This window comes from Rhynchophorus ferrugineus, unplaced genomic scaffold (genome assembly GCF_030347505.1).
Source record: "Rhynchophorus ferrugineus isolate W39M unplaced genomic scaffold, kcgeb_rfMv2 rfM3, whole genome shotgun sequence".
NCBI classification, from domain to species: domain Eukaryota; kingdom Metazoa; phylum Arthropoda; class Insecta; order Coleoptera; family Curculionidae; genus Rhynchophorus; species Rhynchophorus ferrugineus.
The window spans coordinates 22,512,039-22,527,800 of NW_027472582.1; the positions used below are offsets into that span (position 1 = coordinate 22,512,039).

The window sequence follows — 15,762 nt, forward strand, 5'->3', positions numbered from 1 at the left end:
GGTTTATTAGATGTTTAGCTTAAAATCATGTGAATTTTAAAAATTATAAAATATTTTATGAATATAAATTTGTATAATTTTAGAAATAATTTCTAGAGAAAAAGACTCTTATTGACAAGCAAAAAACGCTACTGAAAGTATTTTCTAATTGATGGCACAATTGAATATTTTGGCAACTATTCAAAATCATGTGCATTTCCACATTGAGTTTTTAAAACTATATATGAAAACTTATTTGGTCGATCGAATGCAAGTCACCAGATTGCCAAGTGTCAGATGTGTTCAACATTGCCAAATTTATAATTTTACTTTTTGTTTTATTATATCAATTATATTTAAAGTTAAATTAAATCAAATTAAAGTTAGTAAAACAAAGTTAAATCTCCTTCATGAACATTTAAATTAAATGTTATTGTTAAAATTTAAAAAATTATTACTTAAAATTTAATATTGATAATATATGGTATATTTTGTATTAAAATGTATGTAACAACTGGCAACATGAACCTGAGGAATTCAAGATGGCGCAAGCCATTTTGACGTTCTAAGCAATACATTAGAAGAATTTTACAGATTATTTTAAACATTTTTGTTTGTTTTGTTTTCAAAATTAGTGTAATTACAAAAGTTAAGTGCCTTGTTGTGATTAATAGCAGTGAAGGTTTAGTAAAAATACATTTTGTGCTATAAATTCAATAAAAAAATTACACCTCATCAAGGGATACAAGTTTTTTGTTTTTCAAGTAACCACACACTAAATTTTAACTTATAATATTTTCAATTAATATATAAAGCAACAAACAAGCAAAAAACAAAAATTAAAAAGTAATTGCACTTAGAACATATCACTTGGAAAATTTAACATCAGGATTATTGTGCCTTTCTAAAACAATTCTATTAATTTAAATTAACCATGGAGGCTATGCAATATGAATTGGCCCGCAACATGACATTACTGTTCTTCTTTGAGCGTCTCTTAGATAAAGGAGAGCCCAGAACCCTACATGATTTAAGTTGTCAATTTGGATCTAAGGGCTTCACAAAAGAAATGAGACAAATAGCAGGTGGATCACAGAGTGGTTTGAAAAAATTCTTAACTCAGTATCCTTCTTTATTTTCCATGGAAGGAGAGTATGTTACCATCAATACTTTTCAAAATACTGGAAGTAAAAATAGTTCAGGTGTGTCTGTAGATTCTTGTGGTAGTTTTAGTAACCTTAATTAGAAGTTATTTACATTTTGAAAAAAGAATTAAATAACTAAATTAAATTCTCATAATTTTTGTATTAGGTGGTAAAGATTATAATACACAAGCAGTTGAGTATTTCTCAGAAAAACTTTTACAATATGGGGAAGGTACTGAAGTGCCTATTAGAAGTCTTCTTGGGCATAGGTAAATAGAAATTATATTAAGTTAATTTGTAAATATATGAATATATGATCCTTAGATCTCAAGCCTCACCCGAAGTTAGACATGTTTCTGGTCAACACTTTCATGAATTTCGAGAATTTCTATTAAAATATCCAGAAACTTTTACTGTTGATGATGAGAAGGAAACAGTAATATTAACAAATTATACACAGGTAATTTAATGCATACAAAGATTACTACAATCTAATAAAAATGTTCAACTGAACTTAGGTTAGATCACACTGTCCTACTACAGAGCTGCATTTTCAACCAGATGTAAAAATTGATCCCCAAGATACTCAGAATCTCTTGGATTTCTTAGCACAATGCATTGAAGTTAAGGTAGGTTTAAGAATTTCACATACATCTGCAACAAAATATTCATTATTCTATTTAAAAATATTTAATTTTATGAAATCTAATGTCTACCTTTTATATCCCAATGGTATAACCAAAAATTCAGCATCATTTCAAAACAACATAATCAGAACATAATTATCAAATATAATTTAATTTGAAAATATCAGTCATTGCAAGCAGTATAGACAAAAATATATTTCAGTGTAGCTTTTAAAAATGTTAATAGCATTTGGTGCATTTTTTCATCACTACTCGGCTATCATGATCATCAATGAAAACAGGAAGGTAATGAGTGATGTAACCCTGAAGAAATGCATGCTCACAAATCAGTGAAGAAAATGTTTGTCATTTCCTTTTAAAGTTAAAGGATCAGTTTTTAAAAACCTGTTGTGGAATATAAATGCTGTGTGAAATTATTTTACGAATTTGATCAATTGATTTCTAACATTGGCTAGATTAACTAGACTTAGACTAACTTATTGGGGGTCTTTGTATCCTTTATTACGTAAAGTCTATTCAAAGTTTTTTGTACATATGTCATCAAGATGTTTAATACATTGCCTGCCCCAATTTGTAAATTCGTGTTAGTCAGACAATATTTTACTTCTCATTTTATTCTAATTAAAAAGAGACACAATGTCTCATTAGTTCGTTCTCAAAGTCGCCCGGTTGTCAAACATATGTAAAATTCGTGAAAGCAGTAGTGATATGAGGTTATAAACCCTACCCTATAAACTATTATTAACTGTAGTTTTTAGATGTACTATAATGTTAAAATAAATTATATTTGATAACATTTTTTTTAATTAGTTTATTTGGATTGGAATTTTGGCGTTTGTCAAAGCCAAACTGAGCTAAAACTCAGTCATGCATTTGCCATAATGAAACAAAAATGTATTATGATTTATTTTAACATTATGGTACTTCTAATGCATATATTATATATATAATATATATCTCAGTAATTCTGGGATATACAATAATTTCTTCTTCAATAAGCCTGATCGAGCACGCACAAACACAAGGTGTTATTTTCGGCAATATCTCTTTCCATAAATCCAGACAGTTCTGGTTTGAATATCCTTCTTGACCTGAATGTCTATTGCAATACCCCATATCAACTCAATTGCATTAAATATGTAGTGATAGGGAGGAAGACATAATACTCTGTGGCTATAATGTTCAGTAATCTGATCTACCGTGTATCTTTTCTCAGGCTTATTTTTTAAAAAGTAAATTACATAAAATGCAGTTAAATATTTCATATTAGTTATTTACCAAGTAACAATTTGAAGTAGTTCACTCTTTAACATGATTTCCTCGAAACTTATTTTATATACTTTAAGCCATTCCTTAATTGAAGCCTTTGTTCATGCACTAACGATAACTGCATGAACGATAACTGATGGTTCCTCCAAGTTCTTTAAAAGCTGATTTTCAAACTACTGCAGAAACTAGTTATGGTTCATTTCTCCATGGTAGTCACTCTTGGACTTAGAGGAAAATACTAATTCTGTATCAGGATAAAACCATTCCTGTTTCCGGCATGAAGAACTATATGTCTGCAATGAATTATTAATAAATGTTATGACTAACAAAACCTAATTGATAGTTATTCCCACGTTTACCTTTTTCTATCAACTTTTGTTGTCATTATACTATATTTATTATCATCTTGCCATGAGCGACCCAATGTACCATTCTGAAATATTTTTGTCTCATTTAAATATATAAATTGATATAATAATTCTTCCTTGATTTTGTTATATGTTTTTAAAAATTGTATTCTTTTAAAACGAATCTCTGGAAGTTCCATTAAACCCCTTCGTAGGTTATCTTTACACCACTTAAATTGTATATTACCCAACAGTGTATGAAGGGATGTTCTACTTCCATCAAATAGCTGTATATCATTTGGATTTTTATGGATACTTTCCAGACTAACAATTTTCTCTGAAATTATTGTATTAAATAATGTTTCGATTGAAAAAACTACTTACTGTTTATTGATTATTGATCTATATTTGATCTCTGATACAGCTAACATCAAGCTTATCTTGATTCGTCACCTGTTTCGCATAAAAAAGGTTTCTTTTTGGTGAATTTAAGGTTATATTGTGTTGTATTTTTGAAATATTTTAGTGACCGTGCCCGTACTAATATTCAGTGCAGCTGCAACACGCAAAAAATATTTTCAGTAAAAATCGCAGCGATTTGAAATTTATTAAAACAAAGCCCTAAAACAACATTTGCCGGTTTATAGCCCCGAATTATATTTTGAAGAATTTTGCAGATGTTTGATAAACGGCCAACTTTTGCAGGATCTTTCAACAGTATTCTATCTCTTTTTAAATAGAATAAAATGAGAAGGAAATTATTGTCTGACTCTAAGACGAATTTACAACTTTTGACAGGCTCATATTGATATACTCAATGATTATCACTATTGTTTTGAAAGAGTATAGTTCCTTACATTATCATTCAAAAAGTTAAACATTTTACCTTCAAATTAATATTCTGTCACAGTTTTCATTTTAATAACTTGTTGATTAAAATATTTTATCGATGACTCTGTAACATATAAGAAATATAAGAATAACATACATAGAGAAAGCTTGCTATAATATTCTTTTAAAATAATTAATTTAATAATGTCATTGATACCATTTTATTATTTTTATGTTGGTTTTTAAAATTTATATATATATATATATATATATATATATATATATATATATATATAATGAAGATATGTAGAATGATTTATTTTTTGGTGTTTAAATAAACGTTTACTTTACAAATAATTTTTGTTCTAGGGTCCAATTTTAGTAGAACAGCTATTTCAAATTGTAAGCTGTAATCTACCTGAAAACATTTGGTCCAATCTCTTTAATACTCCTACTCAGTTATCGAGTTTCTTGCGTCTATTTTCAGATAGTTTCCACATACAATCAAACTTGGTAACTTTACTTCAACCTCCCAAAATAAACCAAAAACATATTACTGCTCAAGTAAGTCCATTCCATGTTTACAAAAAGAAGACAACAGTTTGAATATATATTTTATAGATGGATTTGATTAAAGAAAACTCATCTAAAGAACGTCAAATAAATAATGAGGAAATAAAAAATTTAATGAATAAGTCGAATTATAACCAAGGTGAAAGAAATATAGAAACAACATCACTTCAGAACAATATAGAAAAATCAATAAGTTCAATTTCACCACCCCTACCACAAAATAGTCCATCTAGTCCACGTTCAATCAGCGATCGTCTCAAACAACCTAAATTGCAACAAAAACAAATAGAGGCACAGCAAAAATCATTAAGTCCGGAACCTCCAGTATCAGAAGAAAAGAAAGGCGTTAATTTCCGTTTAGGTATATAATATTTCAATTTTCTTTAGAACATAACTAGAACATTCGAATCATATTTAATAATCTGATATTGAATTAGGTAAAGCCGCAAAAACAGTAGATCCTCCAATTCAAGAAATTACGAATGCTCAAGATCCAGAACCAACGAAATCGACAGCTAAACAAACCAATTATAACCAATCATTAAAACAAAGAATCAATAGTTTGGTTTTAAAAACACTTCAAGAGAATACAGGTAAACCTATTTGTATCAATTATCAAAAAATTATAATTTTAATACATTTAATCGATATGAATGTTTGTTCATGTCCACGGATGTGGATTTGTTTTATAATTTTTAGGTAGAGATAGACAAACTATGTTGAATCAACAGGTTTACAGTGATACTTGGAAAACAAAATTATTTCAAAATACGAGAGTCATTTGCAATGTTCGAGAATGTCAAATGGTTATTGACGAAATTATGGGTCGTAAAGCAAATAAAGTAGTTTACAGCATACCTTTTAATGATTTCTTATTAATGATTATCCTTTGCTAGGATAAAAAAACACCTTCAGAAGGTGAACAACCATGGCCGTTTACCGATGATAAAGTGGTAATAGGATTTGATTGTGAAGGTATTAATCTAGGAATAAAGGGCCAGTTAACGTTGATGCAAATAGCTACGATGGTTGGATCTGCCTACGTTTTTGATTTGATCTCTTGTCCTCAAATGATTGAATCTGGATTAAGAAAAATATTAGAAAGCCCAGAAGTTATCAAGGTAAATAATGGAACAGCAGCAAATAGACGGAAGCGCAAAAATATGTTTCTTAATAGATCACCTTATTTATCAAATTTATAGTCATGTTACAAAAATTTAGATAAATTTAATAATAATATAATTTAGTTTTATATGAATGAAAGTATTTTTTTTAGGTCGTTCACGACTGTAGGAACGATTCAGTGAATCTCTTTCGACAGTTTAATATTACATTAAATTGTGTTTTTGATACTCAGGCTGCACATGCTGTGTTAACCTACCAGGATTCTGGCAGACCAGTATACAAGGCAAAAAGTGTTGCCTTGAATGCTCTTTGTGAGGTGTATGGAGCTACGGTCAACCCGATGAAAGATCAATTAAAAAACATTTATAGGTAAAACTAAAATTTTGAAAATTATTCTTTAAACATGTATTTATTTTAGACGTGATCAAAAATATTGGTCCAGACGACCTTTAACTAGAGAAATGATATTATATGCATCTGCTGATGTGTTGAGTTTGGTCAGCGATAAAATTTATTACCCAATGGTTAACGCTATAAAGGAAGAAAACAAAAAGTTGATGATGGAATTGTGTGATGAACAGGTAATACAGAGTATATTTTGTAAATAATTAGTAATTTAATGATTGATTTTGTTAAGGTATATTTGCACATCAATCCTGATGATGTTAAATTGAAGAAACGCCAGAGAAAAACTGAAACTGAAGTAAAAGAATTAAGAGTAAAATTGGCCCAAGCTACGAAAAGTGTGGTTTTAAGTAATAGAGAAGTTCGATTATTAAGGTATAGTTTCTTTAGTATATTTTATGTTTGGGTTCAATGTTACACATTGATTTACAAAAATATTTCGTGTTTCTTTAACTATAACTGTTGTACACCCACACAATTTTTAATTATCGAGGAAATAGTATTGGTGTTTTTTTTTATTTTATAATTACATCTTATTGGTGTCTTAAAAAAAATTATCTCAATTTCCTGATTTACATATCCAACATAAGGAATTTAACATGAATGAACATGAAGAAAAAAAAATTCAAACAGTATTCAATTGTAATGTGACGTGTTGATCGATGACCCTTTGCTATTTTTCTAGTAAAGCTACTAGAAATTGTGTGATTTTTAAGCAAAAACCGAAGCAAGCAATTTTCACAAGCCTCTTTTAAAACTGGCTTTACGCCTATAAGTGACCTACATTGCAAAACTTCTCAGTTTGTCGAGCTACTAAAGACTCTTAGCGTGAAATCAACTTTTTTGCTGTTTGTGTAATAGGCTGCTTCGATAGCATTCATTATTTGACCTGGTTCAAATATTGTGAATTATTTAGTTTCAGTCCATCAAACACTAGCATCACTTTACTGCACGTTTACTACAATGTAGGCTTGCAACAGTTTATGAACCTTCTCAGGTCTTCGACCACGATCTTTCGCCTTTTTCTATGTAAAAAGAAAGTAAAAAAGCAAAATATTCTAAAAATAAAATTATGTTCCAGAAGCTCCACTTTCAAAGTTAATAAGACTACCTTATATGTTGGGAATATAGCTCGGTAAAAGGAGTAAGACGAAATTAAATTGTCGGTATATGTTGAGGGGTCGTTATTTATTTCACTTATAAAAATCAAATGAAACAAATAAAACGCATAGCAAAATTACCTCTGGTATGTGTGGGCAGACGAACGTAGCACATGTATGCATATTTTTGGTTTCGCTGTTAGCACCCTATACGTGTGTAACATTTGGGATAATATTTTTTGGTATTTTGTACATAGCTCCAATATCTATAATATCTAGAATGTTCTATAGACTGTTCATTCAAAAATATTACGAGAAATATGGTACTTTAAGAAAGAAAGGCCAAATTATTTTTTCCTCTCTAACATTTTTATCCAGCAATGCATTTGACAACGTTATTGATGTGATTATTTTTAGATATATTGAATTAACTGAAGAAGAAAAGGAAAAACTAAAGTCATCAGCAAAAGTAGCTAAGAAGTTAGAAAAATTAGAAAGTTTAGGTCAAGAGAGAGAGAATGACAGCTCTGATGATGACGGTGAAAATGACGATTATCCAAGTTTTGATAGGTAAAAAATTATCTTACTTTTGAATTAGATTTAATTGAATTTAAATTGAACCAAGATCTTAATTTAAATCTCACTTTTAGTGATATGACTTCACCTCGAAATTCAGAACCAACCAGCTTAACAGAATCAATGCAGCTAGTAGATTCGATTTTAAATGACAACAAAATCGATAAATTAGATAAATTGGAAAAACTAGGTATTTTTAAAAAATTTATGTGTGTAAGGTTTATGCTCTCATATAAATTGAGATATAGACCATTACTGAATTATATTTCAATTTATAAAAGGATAACTCTAAAAATTGATTTGAGTTTATGTATTTCCATAATAATCTGACTATTTGGCTTAAATAATTTTTAAACTCTCAGAAATGCAGTATTATTTTTGACTGCTATTTAACCCATATATTTTAAGGTTACTAAAAGATATTAATTATGTTGGTTTTGTTTAGAATCCATTCTTAGCTCAGCAGCATTGTTACCAACCGATAGTGATATGGCGAAATGCACTTGTAATTGCCATGTGAACAAAATAAATGGCATGAAATCAGAAAGGGTCATTTCTCCAACTAATGAATATATCAGCAGTGTTAGTGAAAATGATCCTGGTTTTGCAAAAGATAATCATTCAAATATCAGTACTCAGACTTTAAGTACAGGCGATATTGTGGTAACGAAAATATTTTTCCAAGAATCAACTGACTGATTGAAGATAAAAGATTTTCTGCCGCATTTTTCCACTGAGAGAATGGGTAAGTCTTTTCACAGTGCAGACTAGAGGTGTTTTTTAGTTCAGATTTAAGTTCATTATGTATGTTTTCAAAATATTTTTTTTAATCAAAGAAAGTAACCAAAATAAATATGGTATTTCTGCTATATTTTTATGAATTCATATTTATAACTTATTCTTTAGGTTTATTTAGAATTGATTTTCGAATATACCTTTTAAATTTTAGAAATAGATTATTTTGCTAGTTCTAATCTCAATTTACTATTTTCGCTGTAATGTTAACAAAAATACTCAGTTTAAAATCAAATATTAAATCCAAAAATATGTTGACTTAAATGCTCAATAACAAAACGATAGATTTTAGAATGTCACTTTAGGTTGTAAAGATATGAACTATTTTTAGAATGAGGCAGAAGTACTCAAAGAAATATTTAATTTAATGTAGCAAAGGAATGTTAAGTTAAAATCAATTGTGATTTTCTGCTATATTCCTAATACATAAAAAAATTGTGATATGCAAGCCTTTATTACAAACGTTATTATACTGTATATCTTGATTTTTACAAGGAAAAAACTAAAATAATATGAATATCTCATAGTACATTCTACATCTCGTAGAAGTTATTTTATTCTTACTTTTATTGTGTTATTCTCAAACTATTAATTGTATGTTTTTTATCTTGTTTTTTTTTTTTAAATTGGCAAATGAGCAATTTGCAGCCATATAAAATAATTCTTTTATATATTTTTATGTGTTTTAGAAGTGATAAAATTCCATAATTTTATTCTGCTAATGTTATACTTTTTAAAGTTACCGTTTTTGATTTTATGCTACATTTTACGCTGTGCGATGTTATTTGTTATTTTTTAATGTATTTCCAACGTCATCATAAAATCAGAAACGCGGGTATTTTATACTAAATTAATTATTTTTAACTTGTATTTATTAAGTTTTTACGTCTTAGATTGCTCTAAGATGGTAAAGGCTTTAACGATGTTTTAATAATTAAGCAATATTTGTGTATGTTCTATACATATTATTTTTGCTGGTAATGGTTCTATGTTTTAATATGTTTTGTTTGTAATTTATAAATTTGGAAGAGCTGATCAAGTAAATATACCTTCCACTGACACTAAGAGCGTCGTTTTATTTGTTCCTTCCTTTCAATTAAATAACATATACTTTATAGCCGTGTTGTAATAAAATTAACTTACACAAGTTTGATTATTTCATCTAGTATCGATGGCCGATAAATTGTATGATGATATGTCCAGTTTTTTATGAAATTATCCTTTTACATGAAAAAACTAAAATAATATGGAATGAATTAATCTAACCAATAAAATTATCACGAATATGACGTCGTTTGAGGTTAGATTAGAAAACTATTATGCGGTTTCTATTAATAAAAGTAAACAGTATCTATTGTTACATTATGTAGTTATGTTAAATTCAATATTTGAAGGTAATACATCCTTGAAAACATATATTTTGAAATAAATTTATTTTAATACAACATCCTTTTTATAAACATCCATCTCGGTCGTTTATAAGTTTCTTAATTCTTTAATATTAGGGTACTTGGCGGTGGTTAATTACGTTCATGATGTATTTTCAAATTATATTTACGGAAATAATCAATTGTTAAGCGCCAGTAATCAGGGTCATGTTAATGGAAAAGATATGTTAATTAATATGTGTTTATTAGATTAAAAAATTTTTAGAAATCCATTTCTTTTATATTCAAGGGTTATATAATAATACACAATTATTTTACTAACTTATGACAAAAAATGTTTTTATCAACTTAATAAAATGTTTAAATGTTTAATTTGTTGTCCAAATAAATGTATGTTATAGGTGAACTATAAAATTATTATACCTTGTTTATTATTATAAAAGCAAACAATTTACATTTTATGATATATTTATGTTAATTGACAATCTATTATTGGCAGAATCACCACTGTGTTGTACAAAAAATTACTATCTACTATTTAGGAACATCATTGGGTTAAATTGCACTATTAAATCTAGTTAGCTTTTACTTGTATATAAAAATAAGGTCTTCATCAGTACCATAACTTTTTCGAGCTTGTTCCAAATGTATTAATGGCATTATACATACATCTAAAAAATTGATTGTTTTAAAACATTCCTTCATCAGTACATTTATAAGGTACAATTTAAAATCCATAATCATAGTAAAAATTAACAATTTTAAGAAAAAATACTTACGATCATTAAAAGACGGATTTCTGTAATACACTTTCTGGCTGGACAGGTCATATCCACATAAAACAATATAATGGCCTTGATAGGCTATCGGCCATGGCAAACATTTTCGTAATTCGCTAGAAACTTTATTAAATTTGCAGATATCACAGCACAATAATTTAGCATTGGTTAGAATAATTATAGGGCCATTTACTAAATGTTCTAATATCCTTTTGATTGATAAAGATTTATTTTCTATTGATACTTTATTTTTTACAGCATCTTTAAAGCGTTTATTTACCCGGTTTTCATCCTAAAAAACAATATTAAGTCTAGAACACAAAACAGTATTCTGAGTCGTAATGTTCTTGAACAATAGCTTTAAAAATAACCCTTAAGGACATTTTATGATAAAATTATTTGATAATTCATACCTTATATCATCTCATTACGAGATATATTTTACATTTCATAATATTTTGCATTTTTTATATATAATTATAAAAATAAAAATTTTTAAATTTATTATATCGTATTTCACATTTTTTTTATTTAATTTTATATCAAAAAAGAAGGAAAAAATGGGACACAAAATTAAGATATAACATAGCCTAATGTATTAAAATTTTAACATATTCTATTATTTATTATTTATTACCAGGAAAGAAATTCGTGCAATTTCATGCGCCCCTGTGTGACGTTTTATGTCTATTACATTTAATTAAACCAATTCTAGTAGTTATTTCTTATTACATAAATACTATTACTTATTTTTACTGTATAGATATTAAATAAAAACTATCAATTGCTGTCATAAGTACTGATATGTCACTGTTAAAAAGCTGATCTTACCTTATGTAGAATATTATGATAAAAACTATTTCCTCTATAACCTTCATGCACACCAATTGTAATGGTGAAGTAAACGTGTTGTATATTATAGCGTTTTAATAAATAGCAAAGATCAATTGTCCAAGTACTAAAAACCATTTGACTTAATAAAAACCATTCGTATTTAATGCCAGGTTTATAAGTTTTATATTTCTACCTTTTATTAAAACCTTCTGCTTTACATGTTTTATTAAAGTTCTTTAAGAAATATTCCCTTTGTTTAGATGATAATACCATTAATACACATGATACGCCACAGTCCCAATTTGATTTCTGTTTGTAATGGCATAGTTGTATATGATGTTTTTCTGGAAAGCCTATAACAATCAACTTACAAATTTAGCACTAAATTTTGTAAACACCATAACTTACTACTATGAAGTTCAATCTTTCTTCTCATTTTTTATAGCGTATAACAATAAACATTTTAGTAACACGTGAAGCAGAGTTATAAACTGAGTATTTCATTATATATTATCGCAAAAAGTGAAGCGTTTGTCAGTTTATTACTGACTGATTCAATCTAAATATCTCTTAAAACAAAGATAACGTAATCTAAAAGCCTTGCCTTTATAGATGCATAGCAATAATTCATTTAGCAACAGTAACGGTATAAATGTTATGTATTACCATTTTTAGTTATCGATTAAAAACTGCAAATTAAAATTTAATGAACTTAAAAACCGGCCATATCCTAAATTAAATTTAGTTAATTTAAATTTCATTTAAAAGCTTACCGTTAATAGATAATAATTCGTTTAGAACCTCTTGTTTATTTTGTTCTTCGATATAAATATTTCCTTCAAATGATAGCATTTTATTAACAATTATTCTTATTTTATTAAAAATCTATTATATGTTTACATTCACTGCTTAGTTAATACTAAATTGACTAAAGAAGTTTCGATTCTCTAAATTAAAAACGTGAGGCAAATCAAAACTTGTTAGCCGTGGAATGATCAGCGGAACAAGGTTAAATTTTCTTAAAACAATATAATAAAAGGTTCGGTTAACAGCCTTGGCGGGAAACATGTGTTTGCTTATTTTTAACTTTTAGCTTGCGTCTTCTAACAAAAAGTGATCTAATTGAATACTCGAATAGTGGGACACAGTTTTATTTGTCTAATTTATGGCCAGTGAAAAACTATACATTTTATTTAATAAAATTGGTTAATTTTCCATTCTAAAAAATCAATTATTTATATATAGTTATATACTTTTAATTAAATAGTTTACAACGTGATTTAAATAATAATTAGTACTTAAAAATTTTAAAGCAATTGAATTAAATTTAATGAATATTATTAGGCACGTTTATAATATTACGTTGATTCTTTATATCATAATCTAAACAAAACATGTTTATGTCGAGTCAAAAATATTAATATAAAGCTTCTATATATTTGATCGTTCATTGTTTTAATAATAATGTAAGTAAAATTGTTAGTACATTACAATTACAACTTCAAGGTCAGATACAGAACTGAATTTTGTTTTTGGTCTCAGTACTTAAGCATTTGCCCAAATTTTCCTTGGAATTGACAAGTTTCAAAACAATGTGACATTGAAACAGCTGATATTTCATATTTTGTTTTCAAACGGGTCAAGCAATTGTGTGTTAAGAAATATCTTTAATTAAATTCCCATATATAACATCTTTGAGTAGTCAAGTTATATCAGTTAGTGATACTAGTAATAAAAATTGAGTTTTTATTATTTTCGGACCTATACACATGTACCCTTTATTGTTATCTCCGGATTACGTTTATTTTGTTAGATAAGAAATAAATAAACACAATTCGCTATATATATATATATGTTTTAAACAGTCGAACTTACTGTAGTTTTTCCAATAAATTGGCTTGTTATTAAAAAGTAATTGTCTCATTACTAAGGCGGTACAGATTAAAGTTCAGTAAGTCTCATTTTAATTTTGTATTTCAATATGTGTATTTTATTCGTTCATACTAATCCCAAACCTGAAGAAAATGAATATAGACTTATAATAGCTACAAATAGAGATGAATTCTATAAAAGGCCTGCTCAGCCTGTATACCAATGCCCTGAAACTAAAGTTATAGCTGGTAAAATATTTTTTAATAACTAATTGTTTTACAATTATAGATAACATATATTTACAGGTAGAGATATGGAGCCAGGCAGAGAAGGTGGATCTTGGCTGGGATTTAAAAGTAAAATTAATTCGAAAACTGGTGAAACTATGAAACACTGTTTTTCATGTTTAACCAATATATCAAATTGCCCAAAAGTAGACAACCCAACTGGACGTGGTAGATTAGTAATTGATTATTTAGAAAGTGAATTGAATTATCCTGAATATGTAAAATTATTAAGTAGAAATGGACTAAGATATAGTGGCTATAATCTAGTTGCTGTTGAGTTGAGGTAATACTTTAATTTCATGTTATGTATATTTAACACACTTAATTAGGGCAATAGTGTAAGTCATCACATATTAAAGAAAATATCAGATGTGCCACAAATTATTTATCATTTAATACTTTAAAATTAGTAAAATTATTTTTAATGTTATTGGTCACATTTTAAAAAAATGTATACCTATGCATTGTAGTATTGATGGTTCAATTCAAATCTATCATCATAGTAATTTTCCTCAAATTGATTCTGTGTATGATGGTAAACACACATTAGGATTTGGTAACAGTCCAGTTTCAAGTCCGTACATGAAAGTGTTTCATGGTAAAGAACGTTTTGAAGATATAATTCAACAAAATTTTGAAAGAACAAAATTAAAGAACGAACTGTTATCCTTGTTAAAAGATCCAACCAAGTATGTATATATTTAATAAGTATGTATGTATTAAATTTTATTTACAATAATTCTTAGGTACTTACCTGATAAGGAGTTAGAAAGAAGGAGTGTGCATGCATTGGAAAAGTTATCATCTATATTTGTAGATTTCAAGGAAGCTGGTTATGGAACTAGGTCATTATTTCACTTAATAAACTTACTACATCTTTGTTTATTTATTACATCTTAAATTAATTATTTTTATTCTTAGGACACATACTATTATATTGATAGATAAAGAATGGAATTTAGAATTTACTGAAGTTACTTTGGAAGAACCTATAGATGTAGACAATTTAAAATGGAATACACGTGTTATTAAAAGATTATTATAAAAGACTTTATTAAATTTTATTTAATGGTGATAAATGGTGTTCAGACAGAAATTATTGTTATCTGGGTAATATTACTCTTGTATTAGTATTAACATTGTTTAATTTTCTATTCTATTCTAGTCAAGTATTTAAATAGACTATAATAAAAGTTGTTATTTTTAGACCAATAAATATTCCATTTTATTCTAGAAATATAATTTATCCTCTATAAAGCATATTCTGACTATATTAACCATTTTTATTTATTTTTAATTTTTATAATCAAAATACAAATACCTTAATACATGCAAAATTATGGTAAAAATATATTACCAAAGTTAGTAATTATTCTTCTAGCCCTGCATATTTTTTATTTATACCGACTTAGTCCAAAATCCATGTTATCCAAAGAATATTATATCGACATTACATTATTATCATTATAAGGTATATCACGCAACTGATCCTGGCTACGAAAAATAAATATTTGAAGAAAGGAGGTGGTTTGTTTATGATTGAATGATGTGGTAAGTGTGGCGTCTAGACGTAGGGTATTATAATAGATTTAAACCTTTAGTATCGTTATGTGCTCGCCACTTATTTCCTTAAATTAAAATAGTTTTTATAGTAAAATGAAAGTGTCATTTTAAAATCTTCGGATTCCATAATTTCCAAAAAAAGGTTCTGTAAATGGTATTTTATCGGCTAGTAGTTGGAGATCTTTAAAATTTTGACTATACATGTTATTATTAATTCTCAATCAATATGGAAGTTATAAAAAATAAA

The 15,762-nt window shown here is 27.4% G+C and overlaps 3 protein-coding genes and 1 long non-coding RNA gene across 4 annotated transcripts; 2 read left to right on the forward strand and 2 right to left on the reverse strand.

Annotated features, from left to right (window-relative positions):
* Nucleotides 1-451: 451 nt before the first annotated feature.
* On the reverse strand, nt 452-3,884 carry LOC143192797 (uncharacterized). The gene is made up of 4 exons (XR_013004882.1): nt 3,772-3,884; nt 3,400-3,724; nt 1,841-3,333; nt 452-1,778 (listed from the first exon to the last, which is right to left on the reverse strand). It is a non-coding gene; the product is annotated as an uncharacterized LOC143192797 (long non-coding RNA).
* Nucleotides 487-9,857, forward strand: egl (Egl_like_exo domain-containing protein). The gene is made up of 15 exons (XM_076398466.1): nt 487-1,181; nt 1,291-1,393; nt 1,449-1,584; nt 1,643-1,753; nt 4,588-4,782; nt 4,840-5,152; nt 5,229-5,384; nt 5,491-5,633; nt 5,688-5,912; nt 6,068-6,285; nt 6,335-6,497; nt 6,554-6,696; nt 7,839-7,991; nt 8,072-8,187; nt 8,443-9,857. The coding sequence occupies exons 1-15, from the start codon at nt 914-916 to the stop codon at nt 8,694-8,696; spliced, it is 2,697 nt and encodes an 898-aa protein (XP_076254581.1). The 5' UTR covers nt 487-913; the 3' UTR covers nt 8,697-9,857.
* A 773-nt stretch (nt 9,858-10,630) lies between these two features.
* On the reverse strand, nt 10,631-12,782 carry LOC143192796 (protein GUCD1). The gene is made up of 5 exons (XM_076398469.1): nt 12,567-12,782; nt 11,987-12,146; nt 11,791-11,917; nt 10,960-11,251; nt 10,631-10,851 (listed from the first exon to the last, which is right to left on the reverse strand). The coding sequence occupies exons 1-5, from the start codon at nt 12,643-12,645 to the stop codon at nt 10,766-10,768; spliced, it is 744 nt and encodes a 247-aa protein (XP_076254584.1). The 5' UTR covers nt 12,646-12,782; the 3' UTR covers nt 10,631-10,765.
* Nucleotides 12,783-13,401: 619 nt separating this feature from the next.
* On the forward strand, nt 13,402-15,180 carry Tango2 (Transport and Golgi organization 2). Its single transcript, XM_076398467.1, has 5 exons — nt 13,402-13,913; nt 13,971-14,235; nt 14,423-14,641; nt 14,699-14,797; nt 14,874-15,180. Exons 1-5 carry the CDS (start codon nt 13,775-13,777, stop codon nt 14,995-14,997), a joined length of 846 nt encoding a protein of 281 aa, XP_076254582.1. The 5' UTR covers nt 13,402-13,774; the 3' UTR covers nt 14,998-15,180.
* Nucleotides 15,181-15,762: the final 582 nt, after the last annotated feature.

Excerpts from the sequence above, each read along its gene's own strand:
- LOC143192796 (XM_076398469.1), bottom strand. The coding sequence starts at position 12,645 with ATGCTATCATTTGAAGGAAATATTTATATCGAAGAACAAAATAAACAA. Across the intron at positions 11,252-11,790 it reads ATCATAATATTCTACATAAG|GATGAAAACCGGGTAAATAA; the intron begins GTAAGATCAGCT and ends ATTGTTTTTTAG. Across the intron at positions 10,852-10,959 it reads AAATCCGTCTTTTAATGATC|ATGTATGTATAATGCCATTA; the intron begins GTAAGTATTTTT and ends TCAATTTTTTAG.
- egl (XM_076398466.1), top strand. The coding sequence starts at position 914 with ATGGAGGCTATGCAATATGAATTGGCCCGCAACATGACATTACTGTTC. Across the intron at positions 6,697-7,838 it reads AGAGAAGTTCGATTATTAAG|ATATATTGAATTAACTGAAG; the intron begins GTATAGTTTCTT and ends GATTATTTTTAG. Across the intron at positions 8,188-8,442 it reads AGATAAATTGGAAAAACTAG|AATCCATTCTTAGCTCAGCA; the intron begins GTATTTTTAAAA and ends GGTTTTGTTTAG.
- Tango2 (XM_076398467.1), top strand. The coding sequence starts at position 13,775 with ATGTGTATTTTATTCGTTCATACTAATCCCAAACCTGAAGAAAATGAA. Across the intron at positions 14,236-14,422 it reads CTAGTTGCTGTTGAGTTGAG|TATTGATGGTTCAATTCAAA; the intron begins GTAATACTTTAA and ends TATGCATTGTAG. Across the intron at positions 14,798-14,873 it reads GAAGCTGGTTATGGAACTAG|GACACATACTATTATATTGA; the intron begins GTCATTATTTCA and ends TTTTATTCTTAG.